General features: G+C 32.5%; 1 protein-coding gene across 3 annotated transcripts in view; it reads left to right on the top strand.

Moving 5' to 3' along the window:
* The window catches only part of LOC145669606 (cyclic AMP response element-binding protein A-like), a 472,254-nt gene extending 453,507 nt beyond the window's left edge, over positions 1-18,747 (top strand). For 2 of the 3 annotated variants that reach the window (XM_081737831.1, XM_081737833.1), the window contains exons 8-10: positions 6,652-6,750; positions 9,284-9,536; positions 14,042-18,747. In XM_081737831.1, coding sequence (XP_081593957.1) covers positions 6,652-6,693 — 42 coding nt within the window. In that variant the 3' untranslated portion in view covers positions 6,694-6,750; positions 9,284-9,536; positions 14,042-18,747. The remainder of the gene's footprint in view (positions 1-6,651; positions 6,751-9,283; positions 9,537-14,041) is intronic. The other variant, XM_081737832.1, reaches the window with a different exon arrangement.
* The last annotated feature ends 313 nt before the right edge of the window (positions 18,748-19,060 follow it).

Genomic DNA, 19,060 nt, shown 5'->3' with positions numbered 1-19,060 from the left:
GAAAACATTCGATTCCCGGTGAGGGCGTTAAGCTACGGATAAAAACACCTTCGATTACCAACAAAGGTGATAAACCTAGAATAAAACACATTTGATTCCAACCGTGGATGTTAAGCCTTGAGTAAAACACCTTCGATTTTTTGTGAGAATGTTAAATCTCGGTAAAGACGTTTTTGATTCTCAGTGAGGACATTAATCCGTGGATAAAGACACAAGCTTAGTCATGTAGTTGTGTTAAAAAATCCAATTTATTAACTAATTAATTTAAATTCTAGAATTACTTGAATTAACTAGGGCGTTCCAAATACTGATTTTCCACACTTCCACAATAGCTTAGAGCTCTGGAAGGAGACATTTCAAACATTCGTTTGTTGAGGGGTTTATTGACGTTTTTGCGTGACTCAAGGTTTCGTATATTTCGAGTTTTCTTTTCTTTCTTCTTCTTCTTCTTTTTTTCTCCGAAACACATGATGTATATTACTTTCAAGCCTCGAATGGTTTGTCGACGAAGTGAAGAGAGGTTATAAGAAAAGAAACATGTGTCCCAGTGTACGCTACGTGAAGGAGTTTGATTTGATTTTTAGTATACCAAACTTTTAAACAAGATAAATCTTAGCAAGGGCAGGCTTAAATTTTGTACTTTTTCCCCAAATTAAATTAAGTGTACTTTAATAAGATGAATGAATATCTGATTAAAAAAAATAGTGTTTAAATTTGTCGAGTAAAGTCATTTAGTTTTATTTTGGCATTATTTTACCATGGGCAGATTAGTATTTTGCCTCGTGAGTATTATACTAATCCGGTCATCTCAACAATACTTCTATAGTTTATAAAGCAATGATAATATTCATAATTACTCCCGTAGAAAATAGATGGGGACCCGATTTTTGATTGTCCATATCTTGGGATCAGCTGGATGGATCACCTCCTCAATGAATTCGATTCCTACCTTTTTACCCTTGTACATCCTAAGTCAAAATTAATGGTGATCCACATGGGTGCACCCACGGATAGGTCCCCCGGATCTGGACCACCCAAACTTACCAACTCAACATGCATTTTTACGCTTTCTCAATAAAACTGTATTTGTTTTTACAGAGAAATGGTTGATGTGGCATGAAAATTTTATCTTACACTTCATCTGTACTCTTTCTTTTATAAAAACAATTTAGTTCTATTATTTTTATGAAAATAGAGTTGGAAGTATTTTACAATTACTTATCGTCTATTTGGATGAGAATAATGCCCGTTCAATAGTACACAGACGTAGTGGCTTGTAGTATTGGACCCCTCTCCCAAAGCTTGGACCCCTCCCAACAAAAAATTCTGGGTGCGCGTCCCTAACAGCACAATATGTGCTAGGCATGTGCCCTTTAGGTATCCCAGCTACTTTTTAGGTACCCGACACTTGACACATATGATATTCATGTGCTAAGTATGTACTTCATCTACCTACAGTTCTAGGTACTTGTTACACCTAATTGATATTTGCAACTATGTATCACAAATATAGCATTTATATACCTGGCTCAGTCTCGCACTGTAACAGTCATTTGTTTTTATGTCGTCACTTGGGACATATATCTGTCATATTCTAGGTACGTCCTTTAGGTACATACTGTTTCAGATACCCTAACAGCACAAGCTGTGCTAGGCATGCGTCATTTAGGTGTTCTAAATTCATCTCCCACATTTAATGCATTTGTTGCTTCTTTTTCTAAGCGATTGTGTACTACAAGCAACAAACGCATCAACTTTATTAGATGGCCACTGTCGCCGATCATTTGAAAGTGAATATGGAAGAACCATGAAATAAAGTAAATTGACACTCGTCATTTTGTTATAAAATTACATGGCGAGTAGATTTTATCTGATCCCAAACGGTTATCGTCGAATACGTATACGCGATTAAAGGAGCACTCTTATTAGCCAAATTTAAAAGAGCTCAACAATTTATTCCTCTTTAAGCGAAGAGCACGCGGCTAGTAATCTAAAGGTTGGTGGTTCGCGCCCACCCTAGGGTACCTGTTTTTTAAGTGTTCTTTAGACTCACCTTAATGTAAACACATTACGCATATAGGCAATTTAACGTATTTTGGGGGAGTAATTTAGTGGTTTATTGACGATTACGACATGGGGAACATACCTAGAACATACTAGGCACGTTCTCCAAGTACATGTCAGGCATGTGCTTAGGGGTGGACATAGACTGTGACTATCACTTGCCATCCATGTGATTTCTCTCTCAAAGGTGCATAAGGCACATACTGGACACATTCCCATGTACCTGAGGGAACATGATCGGCATATGCCTGCTATGTAATTGTGCTGTTAGGGGTCCGGTGATCCATCAGTTAGCTTTTCAGATTTTGTATCTTCCAGACTGATACGTGGAGAGGCAAAGTGAATATATAAAGGAGAATTTGGTAAATTCCTTAAAAAGGTAATGAGATGTTGTATGCTATACTGTCAGACATTTTAAATGCTACAGACAGATCTTGACAATCAATCAGGCATCTCTGTTTTTATTTTCTGTCTCGTCTTGTCTTGTTTTTTCACTCCATAGATGAACTGGTTGACTGATATCCACCCAAATCGGACCGTTTTATTCAGTAACTTTTTCTCTTTCCATTCAACTTTCCACACTTTCTCGTCAAACAGTTTGAACATTAAAAACTAAATATCTATTTTATTATATTTACTTCATTCATTTTTCATTACCTGAACTAGGGCATGTCAAAGTGTGCCAATCTAACCATAAATATAATGGTCTTATTCAAACCTAATAATAAATTGTGTGTTTAAACATTTCGCAACTTGAATATAATATTTGTAGCTACTTGAATACGTTGACTCCAATGTGTATGGAATTTGATAGACACGGCTCTCCCGTGCAACGCCGCGTTTATAATTTTCCATACGCAAACAATATATTGCACTTTTGTCGCGTTCGTTCTATAGGTATGTATGCAATTATGTACATATGGCGTAGAAGTCTAAATTTAATTAATGTCCACGCCGCGTATATGCAAAACCATACACAAAGAAAATTACACATTTATGGGGCTGAGATAAAGAAGAAGACAAAGTATTAGTGGCGGACTGTTGCCCGTGGCGCACAGGTGATCATCGTGGCAGTCAAGGTGTTAAAAACATAATGAACATTTTTTTTTTTTTTTTTTTAATTTTTAATTTGCACATTCATTTTCATGTTCACTGAAAACATATAAGGTGTACAAACATCTGGGGTTAAGTTCCAAAGTTGGTCGTCCGATTCTAGCAAAATTTTGAAAATTTATCGGGAAGAAATGTATAATTTGCTTGTTTGTGTGTTTGATAATGTGGCAAGAGAGCGTAACCTTTTTATTTTTCTTTATAAGTACTAGTTATAAACATGGAACTATTTGGCAAGCGGAGGGAACTACTTTGCGCAAGGTTACCGCATGGTTAAATTGTGACAAAGTAACGAACATTTGTGCTCTGAAGACAGGTGCAGGTATTCAAAGATGTTCTAGTTCGTATTCTTACGCAGAGACGAGGAATTGCACTCTATTAATTTTAACAAAATGGGTCCAAATTTTCCTAACTCTAAGCTAACCCGACCCTACTTATCTCTACCCTACCATACTCTATTATACCCTTTTAAAGCGGTAAAAATTGATGATTTTTAATTACGCTGTTATTACGCTTTTTGTCGAAAACCAGGCGAACGACCAACTTCGGAATAAATGATAACATTTGCAATATTTCAAGAACTACTCGGTATTTTTCTACTTCTGGCAGTAAAGATTGGTACAGTACTTTGTTTTCCACATATTCCTATTTCTTACATTTTTTATTGTTGGGATCTTATAAAGGTGTGGATCTTTTGTCAAATGTACTCAAAAATGTACAACTTAGAAAGTAATTAACGTAATTGGGTCTTTAAAATATACTTACAGTTTTCCAATATTGACTTACTTGCATTTAAACAAAACCCTTTCTTCTTAAATAATTAATACTTTTCTGGTCAGAGTATATACTTATTTATTAAAATTAAAACTAAGTCGTAATAGTTTCAATAACTTAACGTTATCTTCATCAGACGTTAACTGGCAAAAATATCTTCATAATATTAAATTAATATTTGGAATAATTATTAAAATAATAATAATAAAAGAAAAAAGTGAAAATAATAATTATTATAAAAACAATCATACTAAAAATTTAAGATGAAACAGTATTTTTTTTCACTTTTAACACATACGTTTATTCTTCAATATTTTGACTATAATTTTTCTTTGTATTGTAAATAGTATTTGTCTATATCGTCATCATTCTCGCTTTGCTGTCTATTCTAAGTATTTCCAAAACATGCTAAATCCATTTGGTAGAATTCTTCAGAAAGGGCAAAAAAAACCTATATCTTTTTACATTGAAACACTATGGCAAGTGATATTTCAAACAGAATTTACCAAAGAAAATAACATGTTTTGACAAAAAATAATTACAAAATTTAACGTAAGAGGTTCCATAGTATACTCTTCCGTATTAAATTCAAAATCGGACATTTTTGGATTTAGCATGTTTTGGAAATACACTCCTCAGTTTTATCATGAAGAATTAACCGGCTAACCCTGATTTAGACAACTTATACAGAGGGTTTAGTGCTGCATTCCCGAATATTATTGTAGACATCTTTTTAATACAATTATTTGGTCATTGACATATAAAGTATGAGTTTTTTTTTTTTTTTTTTTTAAATTAAGCTGTTATTCAACACAAGCATGTAGACAAATTTAACAATGCAAGACAATTTAACAATATATGTGTAGAAACATAGACTATGAGAACAATAATATTGGAAATTGACAACACCTACGGAAAAATTGTTGCGATATATAAAAGAATTAGCAAATGAACATAATTACAAGAGAAACATATATAGGTTAATTTAAAATGATTAACAATTGTCGAGAAACTTTAAAACAACAGCACTTTTAAATTTTCGCTGAGATGATTACAGAAAAAAGATCCCCTCCAGTATAACAGTAAATTATAACAATACCTGATTGTTACGTATTCAAAAATTTTAAAATTATAAAATGAAACTAGTATTAACCATAAAATGAAACAATTAAAATTATACAACAATATTAATTTAATATTATGAAGGTACTTTTGCCTGCTAACGTCTGATGAAGATAATGTTAAGTTATTGAAACTATTACGACTTACTTTTAATTTTAATAAATAAGTACATACTCTGGCCAGAAAAGTATTAATTATTTAAGTTTTAGAGTCAAGATGGGTGAAGTTACATGTGGGTTAACTTTCTTTTTAGGTGCATCTAAATAACTCACGCATTTTACATTTTCTTTAACAAAAGTCTTTTATTAAACTATTAAAACAGTTAGGTATTTAGGTGCGTCTAAGAAGAAAGAAAAAATAAAAGTTGTGTTTGTGTGTAAGTACGTTATACCATTGAGAAACTGTAAATATGTTTTATAGACTCAGTTACGTTAATTATTTTCCGAGTTATAAACTTTTGAGTACGTTTGACAGAAGATGTACACATCTAAAATAAATAAATAAATAAACTTCAATAATGATTTATGTGAAAAACAAGAACATATGGAAAAATGTAGCAATATTTACTGATGGAAGAAGATAAACCGAGTAGTAGTTTTTGAAATGTAGCAGATATTATGCATTTTTCTGTATTCAGAGAACATGGATGTAATTGTGAAACATCATTGATATTATATATATATATATATATATATATATATATATATATAGTTAGTATGAATTTTGTTTTTCGAAAGACGATGAGAAAAGTAAATCACTTAAATTCTTTTTTCTCTCTCTCGAAGATTATGTAAATGTATTGCGATTGTCTCTGATCATAAGTTTTGTGTAAATTATGTTTTACAAATTCAAAACAGCTAAAAATAATCTCCCTCTGTCAGCTGTTTTGTTAGGTTATAATTATTGTTTATATCAAGTAATCGTCTATTGTTTTAAAAGTGTGCTCTAAAGATATCTTCTGTATCCTGTTACAGATTTGTTGAAAAAAGCCATTTTAAACGTCGAATTTTCGCTAACTGCTGTCATCGTTGTTAAGGTATAGTTAAGAAAAAAGGGGTTTAGTAGAGAAAGATAGGATAGTGGGGAGAATTAATTACGTAAGTGATCTCGATAACTAGATTAACACAGTCATTAAATGTTTATTTAATCTCCACTCATACTATTTTCACTGAATATCTTTATTCTTACCGATGTCTTATCAATACTGACAACAGTCAGCGAAAATTCGACATTTAATATGTCTTTTTGAACAAATTCATTAACAGGATACAGAAAAGCATAGATGAGTACCTTTTGAGTTTACACATTTATAACGCAGTTCTTTAAGTTCTTACACCAACAGTCAGGGGCGGATCCAGGACCGACTTCTGGGGGGGGCGGTGGGTTGTCATCTGCTACTTTTAAGGGCTCGAAACTTTGGGATGGGTTTTATTTATATATATAAAATAAGAAATTTTCCTCTTCTGGGGGGGGGGCGATTGCCCCGATCGCCCCTCCCTGGATCCGCCCCTGCCAACAGTGGACTATTGTTTTATTGTAAATTAATAAACATAATTGAAATAATCTTTCTTCTTTCCATAGCGTCAAATGCCATACCCTGTAACTCGAAGCTCTGTCAAATAGTTTGTTATTCACTGTGATGTTCGTGGAGTGTATAGTGTGCTGTTGTTGCAAGTATGGGTAAGTTAACTATTACTTTTCTGTTTTTTTTCTTTTTTTTAAAAAATTCTTTTATTGTTTTAAGTTATTATTACGAAGAGAATTATTACCTGGGGCATAGCGAACCGTCCACACTAAAATAGGTAATTTAACCCTTGACAGGGACTAACTAAACTAACTAACTCTATGGCCTATGGAACCCGGAGGTTCAATGCCGCGTTCACAAAAACTCTCCATTGACTTCTATCCTTAGCCAACTGGATCCAATTTCTACTTTGTATTCCTATTTCCGCAAGATCCATCTTAATGTTGTCCTTCCATCTGCGCCTAGGTCTTCTTAATGGTTGCTTTCTAATTGGTCTTCTAGTTAAAACTTTGAAAGCTATCCTTCTTTCTTCCATCCTGGTTTCATGACCTGCCCACCTAAGCATCTTAGATTTGATTACCCTAACAATGTTTGGTAAACGGTATAAATTACGTAGTTCCTCGTTATAAAGTTTCCGCCATTTTCCATTCCCGTTCCTCTTTGGTCCGAATATTCGTTTCAGGATCTTGTTCTTAAATACTTTCAGTCAACGTTCTTCCCCTCAGAGTAAGCGGCCATGTTTCACAACTATACAGGATAACAGGCACGATTATTGTTTTATAGCTTCAAATTCCTCGACAGAATTCGCGACGCCAAAAGATTTTGAACTGAATAATAACACAGTTCCTTGCTTTTAGTGGACATTTAAATTCCTCATGAATATGGTTTTCGTCTTATTAACCCACTAGAGACAGCATTTAACCATCTACTTCTTTAACTTAGTAGCGATGTTTAAAATTGCTAACGAAAGACTCGGTTGGCCTGAATTTCAAGGCTTTCGTTCAAGTAATAAACAAGAATTAATGAAAGAACTTCCGTTCATACCAGTAATAAAAGTGCCCACGTTTGGGTAAATTTCTAATTGCGCTTTTTATACTCATTTGAGAACGATAAATCCAGTGCAGCTGTTTTAAAATACTGTACAGGTTGGCCCAAAAGTAGGTATACAGTCCTACAAAATATGACACTTTGGTTTATTAAGATAATTAGTTTATTTGCTTCTGTTTGTTTCAAGCTTAAGGTATGAGTGAAAAGAGATTAAAAACAAATAATAAAGAAACTGTAAGTCACTGCTTGTATGGATAACAATAAATAAAATATATAAAATACCATGAGCCCGTCAGTACGAGACTGTATACCTACTTTTGGGCCCCCCTGTATATCCGTCCATGATATCAGGAGAAAAGTTACTATATAAATAAATATCACAATTTTGAGGTAATTTTCCTCGTGACCCTGTAGACGAATGTGTTTTTAGAATAGTTTCTTTGTGATGCTTGCTGTGAGAAATGTTATAAGAGAAACGAACTTGTGTAGCCTTTAAATGTATGGCCTTCGTTACCGTTCTGATGCAGTTCATAATTTTAATTCTACTGGAATAGCAGTTAATAGTTTTTATCCTGCTGGAATAGCAGTTAATAGTTTTTATTCTGCTGGAATAGCAGTTAATAGTTTTTATTCTACTGGAATAGCAGTCAACAGATTTTATTTTACTGGAATAGCAGTTAATAGTTTTTGTTCTGCTGGAATAGCAGTTAATAGTTTTTATTCTGCTGGAATAATAGTTAACAGATTTTATTCTACTGGAATAGAAGTTAATAGTTTATTCTGCTGGAATAGCAGTTAATAGTTTTTATTCTACTGGAACTGATCATTACACATTACTTATGTGCAGCATATGACAAATACAGTCCGTTGAGTAGCAGATTGTATCTACTATTGTTTGATTTCTGTATGTACTCCTAACAATGACACATACTCCTATCAGTTACACATATGCTCCTAACCGTAACGCATACACTCCTAATAGTGACATATATACTCCTCACAGTAACACACATATTCCTCATGATACACATACTCCCAACAGTGACACATGCTTCTAACAGTGACACATATACTCCTAACAGTGACACATATACTCCTAATAGTTACACATCCCTAGTAGCAGAGACAACTTGCAAACCGCTTGCTGTAAGCTTGAATTGCAAGTCGGCCAAGCTTGCATCCAGCTTGATTTGAAAACATGTAAGCCTGTCGCAAGCTGGATTCCAGTAACGCAGTTACATAGGGGTAATATTGCATTTAGTGTTCCATTCAAGCTTGACGCAAGTGTGTTACAAGTAAAGGCAAGTCAATAGCCAATGAAACGGCCAGTGATGCTATGACGCTCTGCGAAGGGTTTAAAGCATTGCTTGCAAGTACAACAAAAGGCAGGTTGTGTGAAAGCCTGCGTTTCAAATGCAAGCGTAGAAAGCCAAAAGCCAAGCACACGCCAACTGGCCGAAAGCTTTCTTGCTACTAGGGATATATTCCTAACAGTGACACACATACTCCTAACAGTGACACACATAGTAGGTATAGTGATGCACTTACTCCTAACAGACAAACACAGTGTTAACCAGTGGAGCACATACTGCTTGTAATTTGAAATAACTGGAATTAAGTTTTTACTTATCGTTATTGCAGGTGCTGGTGCTTAATTCTACCATCTTCTGGGATGTCACCTCCATCTTCATTATTCGTTTGCTCACACCTAGTCTTCCAATTCCACGTTTTTTTTTTAAATGTACAATACATATATAAATATATAATGAGAGATAATCTAAGGAATAGCACCCTTAGTATTTCCTTAAGGGACCAGGAAAAGTTATCTTATGTGTTCGTCGATGTTGAGAAGTGTACAAATGGTACATTCCTACGCTATCTATTGAATTGTGAGGTAAGCGTACAAGTTCATAGATAATTTTAAGTTATAGGAGAACGTATTATTTAAAAAAAATACTATTGTATATCTACGGTAATGATAATATATTGAAAAGGGATATTGAGTTATTGAGTTTTTGGCCTTGTGCAACATGAGACCCGAACTACGACCAGTGGCCTTGTGCGACACAAGGTCCGAATCATTACCAGCGGCCTTATGCAACATGAGTTCAGAACCATGACCAATGGTCTTGTGCAACATGAGGTCCGAACCATGACCAGTGGCCTTGTGCAACATGAGGTCCGAACCATGATCAGTGCCCTTGTGCAACATGAGTTCAGAACCATGACCAATGGTCTTGTGCAACGTGAGGCCCGAACCATGACCAGTGACCTTGTGCAACATGAGGTCCGAACCATGATCAGTGCCCTTGTGCAACATGAGTTCAGAACCATGACAAGTGGCCTTGTGCAACATGAGGTTCGAGCCATGACCGAGGCTTAAGTTCGGTCCAGTTGGTGGGCTCACATATAACATCAACCTTCACAGTATATGCTGTTTCTTCCCACACTATCTCGCCTCTAGAAGAGCTAGATGTATTGAAAAGGGTAATTACGTGATCATAGAATAGTGAGAAGTGAAAGAATGTATGTGGATCATTACATGCACTCTCATTACAAGACGATGGATTACATGGCAACATAATAGAACTTTACCAGGAATTCAAATATAATAGGAATAATTGACATTGTCATATATAAAAGTCCTGTGGTATTTCCGCAGTAATTTTTATACAGGTTGTTGGAGATTACTTCAAATTATTTGCTCGTAGCCAAACTACCTCTATAAAAATTGCTTCGTGAGTACCACAGAATTCTGAAACATGGATATTTGGATACAGCACATAGTAGTTCCTGAATAAAACCTTGAACCGACTACAATAGGTCCCATAGTAGTGTAGCTATGATCCTTTAGAGTTCATTTTTTCATGTTTTCGGCAGCCTATAACTCCGAAAGGAAGCATTTATGCACCCAGGTTGGTCTATGCTTTTCGTATTATTTTGATATCACGAACCACCTCCCAAACGTTGTCGGTGTTGTTCGTTGTGTTTTGTATTACTTAAGAGAATATTAAGCCCCTGCGTTAATCCGCGTTGTGCAGTTTCAAGGTCTTTCTGTTTCAAGCGTATACATCCTTGATGTTCCTCGCATTTGACTTGTGCCATACGATATATATCCTTGTGTGTACATATCCACATTTTACAAGAAATTGCATACACTCCCAGCATATTTCGTTTTTCTTCGTGTTTCATTGAACGGAGTTCATGACTTATTTTCATGGGTGAAATATACATGGTCATAATTCAGAAGTTAATAATGTACGATTCATTCATACTAGCAAAAAATTGGTTACTTCCAATAAATCCTCCTGTGGGGAAACTAAGCACTCTTTACACGTATCGGAACAACAAGCTAGTTCCATCTTCACTGGTAAGGTGACAAGGATAAAAACGGATGAAACAAAAAGATTTGGAAAAAGGATACATACCATAGACAGGGTTCCCACTCGTCCTGGAAATCCTGGAAAACCTGGAAATGTCATTAAATTGATTTTGTTCTGGAAACATCCTGGAAATGTCCTTGAAAATGCATTTCTGTCCGTGAAATTTACAGAAATACTGAATGTCAGATTTTTCATAATTAAAATGAAGATTTTAATTGATTGCTATTTTTGTTTGTTATTCCTGTTTTTGAAATGAATAATAATTTTGTCATGATCCTGTATATGTGGGTAGTTGGTGGTCTTTCTTTCTCCAAACAGGGTAGTTGGCTGGGAGGACTTTTCTCTTCTTTTTCATCCAGTAATCTGTCAACCCATTATTGGATGCTGTCTTCACTAGCACTATCCTCCAGAAACTGTGCTTTGTACCAGTATCAATCCTCCATAATCAGTCTATTTTCGCAACAGTACTTACTCTCCAGTAAAATTTCATATGAATGCTATTTGTGACAAGGTCATATCTAAGTAAAACTCAATTCATTGCTATACCAAAGAAACTTTAAGTTTCTTGCACATGAAGCAGACAGAAATCTTGCTTTACTTTATTGACAAAGTCAAATACTATCCGTAGAGCAGTTTTGCTAAAGTAGAAAGAGGTTAAGTCTAAAGATGGAAATCAGACAACCCCATACTCAGTTGAAAAACTTGTAATATAATTCCTTTTTTCCGCCCCAATTATATCTCTCACACTGTCACGCAATGAAGATGCCACGTACGAAAAAATAGATTTTCATTGTTTTTAAATTTGTTCGGTGCACAATTAAAATGACATGTAGAAAGACTGAAAATACAAATGCTAGATGAGGGTGGATCGATTGGTTATAAAGGGAGTTGAGAGGCCACCAAAGAAAAAGCAGCACATTACACTCCGCTTTGTCTATTTAATTATTGTGTATTAATACTATGCTTGTATTAAGAATCACTACATAAGCCACTGTACTTTTCATTTCACTGTTGTGAGTTTTGAACCTACAGTTGGAATCCTGTTATACCTTCCTGTATCGAAGTCCTGGAAAATTGGTGATTTGTTCTGGAAACGTCCTGTAAATGTCTTGGAAATACTTTGGGGAAAGAGCAGGGATTTATTTGTAGCCAGAGAAGCCTGGGAATTTCCCCCCTTCTAAGTCTTGACTTCCCTGCCTCTAAGTTTAATTCAGTCTTCCTAGCCTGGAAAGATATTTTCCCCCTTTCATAGGCTACATAATCTGTTTTAAAGTACAATAATTCAACTTCATGTTTTAGTAGCAATTCTTTATTAATATTCCCCCTTCTACAAAATCCACAAATAAACCACTGGAAAAGAGAGTGGGAATCCTGCAGAGAATAGACTAATATAACGTGAAGAATGTTAAAATATTATGAGCAGAGCATAGTGCAAAAGAATGAGCTGAATTGAAGGAAACGCGATGTCTATGTTACGTCACTATTGCCAGATCCAAAACATACATCAAAGGTAGGTAACCAGATTCTATCAATATTGCCAAAATCCAGATTTAAAGCTGGTTTATATTTGTGAACACAGAATGATTCTTTAATTTCCCGTTGTTTCTTTGTTCTTGCTGAACCTATCACATTAACCTGCTTTTTATTGTGTGAATAATGCCCTCAATTATTAATTTTTGATGTCCCACAAATAGGACCGAAAAAGAAGACATAAATTGTGCACCTTACAAAAGCGGTTTAATCAAACACGCAGGTCGGTGCAAATAAAATACGCATTCCCAAAGAAGCAAAACGTGGATAGGAATTACTTAATTTCCACAATTATTGACAAAAATTCAGCGTATTCTTGCAAAGCATAACATATCTTCTTCCAGTATTCTCCCGAAAAAGTTTAGAAAAACATTTTACCAAATTTAAAAGTTATTTTGTTGATCCACTAAATAAGTCCGGTATTTATCCTGCTCAATGCGAATGTGATTCCTCATATATAGGTCAAACGAAGCGCAATATTAACACCCGAATTAAAGAACACATTAGAAATAATAATAATAATAATAATAATAATAATAATAATAATAATAATAATAATAATAATAATAATAATAAGTCACAGAGGGCACATCAGGATAGGCGCTTCACTTAAAATAACATTCACACAATATAAAGTAGGTTAATGATAGATTCAGCAAGAACAAAGAAACAATGGGAGATTAAAGAATCATTCTTTATTCACAAATATAAACCAGCTTTAAATATGGATTTTGGCAACATTGATGGAATCTGGTTACCTACCTTTGATGTATATTTTGGATGTGGCAATAGTGAGGTAACATAGACATAGCATTTCCTTCAACTCAGCTCATTCTTTCGCACTGTGCTCTGTTCGTGGTATTTTAACATTCTTTACGTTATATTTGTCTATTCTCTGGTATGTATTCCTTTTTCCAAACCTTTTTATTTCAACCATTTTTAGCCTTGTTACCTCTGAAGACGGAACTAGTTTGTTGTTCCGATACGTGTGGAGAGTGCTTAGTTTCACCACAAGAGGATTTCTTAGTACGTAACCAATTTTTTGCTAATTTGAAGCATCCTCTCATGCACCTACATAATAATTTTACGATTTATTCATATTTAGTAATTTTTAAGTTGCCTTTCGATGTTATACAAGAAGCCACGAGAGTGAAAACGATGAATTAACAAAAAAAGCTAATTCACAGAAAGATAAATTATTATTATTGTGTACAACAGATATTTATATTCAAACGATAGACACAAGTATTGAATTCACAGTTTTTACTTAATCTAAGAAATTTAGTCTTAACTTGTGCCTTATCATAACTAAGCTTTGACAAAAACAACAGGCAAAATTTGTTGAAGTTCCAGCTGAATTTCTCTTTTTACGAACACTCAGAGTAAGACAGATTGTAACTTTTTTTGCGGAGTGTTAGTAAATTTTTTTTATACATTTATTTATTCCTTTGGCTTTTAATGTATTATTTCTCTTCGTTTATTGCAGATTACGTCAAATTTTCTTGGACCTTTCAAGAAGCAGTTGAAATATTATAGCAATGGATATTCGTGTGCGTTGTACTATAAAATTTAAATAAAACAAAAACTTCACAGAAAAAAAGAAACTGCAAGGATTAAAGAACACCAAAAATGAAAGAAGCAAGATAAAAGGATTTTCATTTTGTGTGTGTTTCCATATATATATATATATTTTTGGTGGGAATGCATGTGTATTTTTGTGTATGTGTGTGTGCTAAATTTAGGGCGTGCATATATTTTCGTGTGCAAGTGGATTATTATTATTATATATATGTATGTATATATAGATTATAAGTATTTTATATATAGTCTATATACATATATATATATATATAATCTAGATACACGAGTGACATATTCCATATACTTCATTTAACATGGCTTTGTGTGATGGATTGATTCTTCATTGAAAAATCAAATATTGAAGATCAGAAAGAAGAAAATGTGCAACAGAATCATTCTGAAGTTACTATACTTATTTTTTTGTAAGACGTAAAAGTGCAGCAAATATTTTTGCTGGGGTAAAATTGAATCTTACTAGTGATAAAACTTTTATATGAATGATGTAACACAAAGAATTAGTGCTAGAACGAAAACTTATAATAAAAATCATGTTTTGATTGGTTTCATGTTTAATTCTAGTGAAGAAAAAAATTCAAACGTTTATGTTTTCCTATATAAAGGTTAACGGTACAGTACTCTGTATAAGGGTTCTCTTGCCTCTATGCAAAGTAAACTCGGAGTTACTGTACCGCACATTAAATGAGAAAATGTATCTTTTTATTACTTTTTTTAATGTTACCGTAATTGCTCAACGTAAATTCCTTTTTTTTTTGTTAAAAAAAAACTTATAATCATGATTGCTATATATAGCAAGTACTTTTATTTATATTGATACATCAACTTATTTTTATATATATATATATCTGTATTATATTGTTCAGTCATAAATTATTGACACCATTTGTCGTAGATTTGGAGGAATTTACGAAAATGAAAGCAAAAAAGGTTTTCCATGTTGAGAAGTATTAGAGTAATGCAATATGAAAATATGCATTGAGTTTAATTTTTCCCTCGCTTGAAATCAGTGTGCCACGTAATGCATTTTGAAAATTTATTCTAGATACCGTATTAGCATGAATTTATATCTTCTTTGCATTCTAACCCCGTGACGCGTATCGCATTACTAATCTTATATTTTACATCCAGCTATCCTGAAGTCTTTTTTTTTTCTCCTTGTACATTGATTAAGAACGTTTTTGTTTGTCTGACAAAGAGTGTACATAATAGGCAAAGAGGAAAAGGAAAGGACGTAGGTTCACGATGTTGGTTTCATTTTTGTTTTTGTTTCCTTGATATTTTGGTCACGTGCAATCGTATAGCTTATATGTAAGTTTGTATTTATGTGTAAAGTTAAAAGTTTTTGTTTGTTTGTTTGTAATTTCCTGTTGACTTTAATACAGAGAGTTTATATCGAGAAAGTAATATAACAACAAAAGAACGTAAATAACATACATTTCTTTTTTCAACCTTCTGTTTTCCAATCGTATTCAGTTAAACAATAATTGAATGACCCATATATATATATATATATATATATATATATATATATATATATATATTATATGTAAACCATATTTTATACAGGGAAAAAAATGTTCAAGTAATTAAGTTGATAAAAACAAATACAGCGTACAGATTTATAGCAAAGATAAAAGAAGAAAAAATTATAAAAATGTTTTGTGAAAGTGCAATGTCAGTTTTGTGAAGGCTGAATATATATATATATATGAGTGTGTGTGTGTGTATATATGTATGTGTGTGCGTTGTTAGTACGTTTGTTGATGAATTTACATACGGTGATGTAGCATTTTATAAATATTTCTTGAGGTGTTGTTCTGTGTAAGATTTGATATAATTTCTAAACCGAGATTAGACCAGAGAGAGACGAGAGAAACATTTGATTGTACAAATATATATATATATATATAAATGGAACTTCATTTTCTATATAAGAGTTCCATTCAGATGCTTCCAAAGCATTCTTTTCCTTCATTACAACTAGATGAAACACTAGAAAGTTCAAGACCAAGAAAAAAATGTAGTGTTGTTTTCAGGAATGAAGTTGTTAAGTTATTCCGAAACATGAGACTGACAATTATTTTTTTTTCGATGTAGACACCATAACAAGAAATATTTTTAGTAAGAAAAAAAAATTTTAAAACATAATCTATGGTAGAATATGCGTATAATATATATATATATATATTTAATATATTCTTTATATAACATATAATTACATGTGTGTATATATTTTTTGACACTATTTCTCCTGGATTTGTGAGGAATTATAATAGTAAGTAGTTAAGAAAGATGCATTCCGTTTTTCTTGTGATAACTTGCTAAGTATTTCTTTAGCAAAATATCTTGGTCCATTCACATATAGATGTAAGAGAAAACGCCTAAAGAAGAGGGTAGATATTTGTGTGTTCCTTGTTCATTAAGAAAAAAAAAATCACTTCATTTGCATTATTCATTATTATCAAGAAGTATATATATATTTTTATTGTACTTAAACAATATCTATGACATTGTTCATTATCGTTGATTCCAGAAAGTGTTCCTGTTTCTTATTTTATTATTATTATTATTTCACCGCATTCACCGTTTTTCCTTTTCTATTTTATATATATATATATATACATGTAAAATGAAAGATAATTTTACCTTTATACAAATAAATATTTTCGTTTGATGTGTGTTCACGAAATAGACATTAAAAATTTAAATACATATATTTTTTTCCATATAATTGGTATAACTATATATAAATTTATATGCTAAATTGAGAAAACTATATTTATACATAGAGATATGTATATTTACATATAATTTTATTTTTTTTTTTAAAAAAATTACAAGACCAGTCTCTCTAATTAGAAAAATAAAATTCAAATACATTTTTGAAATAAAAATAAATATTTTATTTATCTACAGAGTTTCGATATGTTCAGATGGTTTAAGGAGCAATTGTTCTTAATGAAAGGAAAGAAAATATAAATATTTTTTCCATATTCAAGCTTTCAAAATTTTATGGAAATATCTGAACTTTTTCTTTAAAAAATCTTAATGTACCGCAGAAACCTTGTATTTGAAACAATAGTCTTTAGTATCACTAACGACTACGAAATACTATTGTGTATTTTTTTTTTATACAGCGTGTCCACAAAATTCTATCATACTTTAATGTGGTATTACGTCCCTTTTGTAATATTTAAATGAGTTTTTTTTCTTTCTTTACAATGTCTCATAGACGATTGTGGGTCGCACGAGTGGCGATGCAGACATCAATACGATATTCCCATTCATGCTACACACTCTCCAATATATCTGATGAAATGGAGTAAATGGCAGCATTGGTACGAACTTGCATTTCTTGCAGGTTTTAAGACAATGGGAGTACATAGACGCAATCCTTTACGTAACCCTATAAAAAGAAGGTCACAGACCTTCAAGTCAGACGAGCTCGGCGGCCATTTGTAGAAGATATTATCATCATTTCCGTCACGACCAGTCCATCTTCCTGGAAGCCGCTCATTCAGATGTTCCCGAACACGTAAATGCCAGTGAGGAGGCTCCATCTTGTTGAAAAATAAATGTCATTGCCTTGTTCTTCTTCCAATTGTGGAAATAACTAATTAGTGAGCATGTCAAAATAAGTTGGATCTGTGACAGTGGCCTCTCGAAAGAAAAATGGGCCATAGACTTGACGTTTTGATACGGCACAAACAACATAACACAACGAAAGGAAATAAATTTACGGTAGTACTTGACGGCATCAAAACTTCCCAAGTGACCCAAGAAACAGTAACTACCTGCTAAATATCCAACAATGAACCCATATAGACTAATCACAAAGTAAACATAAGTGAATTTACTTTTTCTGTGTTTGATCCCGTCCATTGTTGTTATGCACAAAAATATTTGAGTTTTTTTTCTTTCAAAATGTGACCAATTTCATTTAAATAGAATTATCCAAATCAACGTAATGTCACTTTAAAGTATGGTATTTTTATGAACATGTTGTGTATATACATAATATAACATTACAATTTTTTTTTTTTAGCGAATTGTTTAACACATTTAACAAGCGCTGTCAAAACATGCCACAACTCAATAAATTCGTGAGATACGTGAGAAAATATACTCAGATAAGATTACAAACTGAACTAATACTAATAAAGATATATTATTAGTAAATTCCCAGAAAAAAATTTCTTTATGTTCAAATTATGTGATAATGTTACCTTCTTCTATCAACAAAAACAAGAAACTGTTTGAATAATGAGAAAAGTAAATGTCGATAAAAATATTTACGCTTTTTTATTTTACAGTATTTGTTTCTGCACTATTTATTATCATTTTTTTAATATTTGTAACAACATTTATTTGCTAAATATTGAAATATACCGTAAAATTATCACAATCTAACAATTAATTTTTTGAACATTTTTACACTTAATATCAAATACAACAAAGGATATTAAACTGATTAATAAATTAGTAAAGAATTGTTTAGAAAATAATTCGAATAAAATAGGAATGAACATATTAAAGAACAAGAAAAATAAGAATACATCAAAATTTACATTTTGGAATAAATTAAACAAGAAGCTTAGTCTAAAACCTGAGACTGTTTTGATTTAACCTTCAAACCAAACTTCACGAACAATTAACAGCATTTTATAAGGAGTACATGAGTTTACGCTTTATATGTAAAATACCACATTTTTAAAGTTTGATAAATGATGTAATGTAATGGAACACAAGATTTCAACATTGATATCAGCATTAATAGGTACATTCTTCAGACTTCAAAATCGTATGTTTAATAACCATTCATGAGACTGGTCTTTTATTTATTTGTTTTTCTAATATATATATATATATATATATATATATATATATATATATATATATATATATA

Source organism: Thermobia domestica, chromosome 14, assembly GCF_964235325.1.
Source record: "Thermobia domestica chromosome 14, izTheDome1.hap1.1, whole genome shotgun sequence".
NCBI classification, from domain to species: Eukaryota; Metazoa; Arthropoda; class Insecta; order Zygentoma; family Lepismatidae; genus Thermobia; species Thermobia domestica.
The sequence above is the reverse complement of the archived record's forward strand: the minus strand, read 5'-3'. Positions and strand labels throughout refer to the sequence as shown.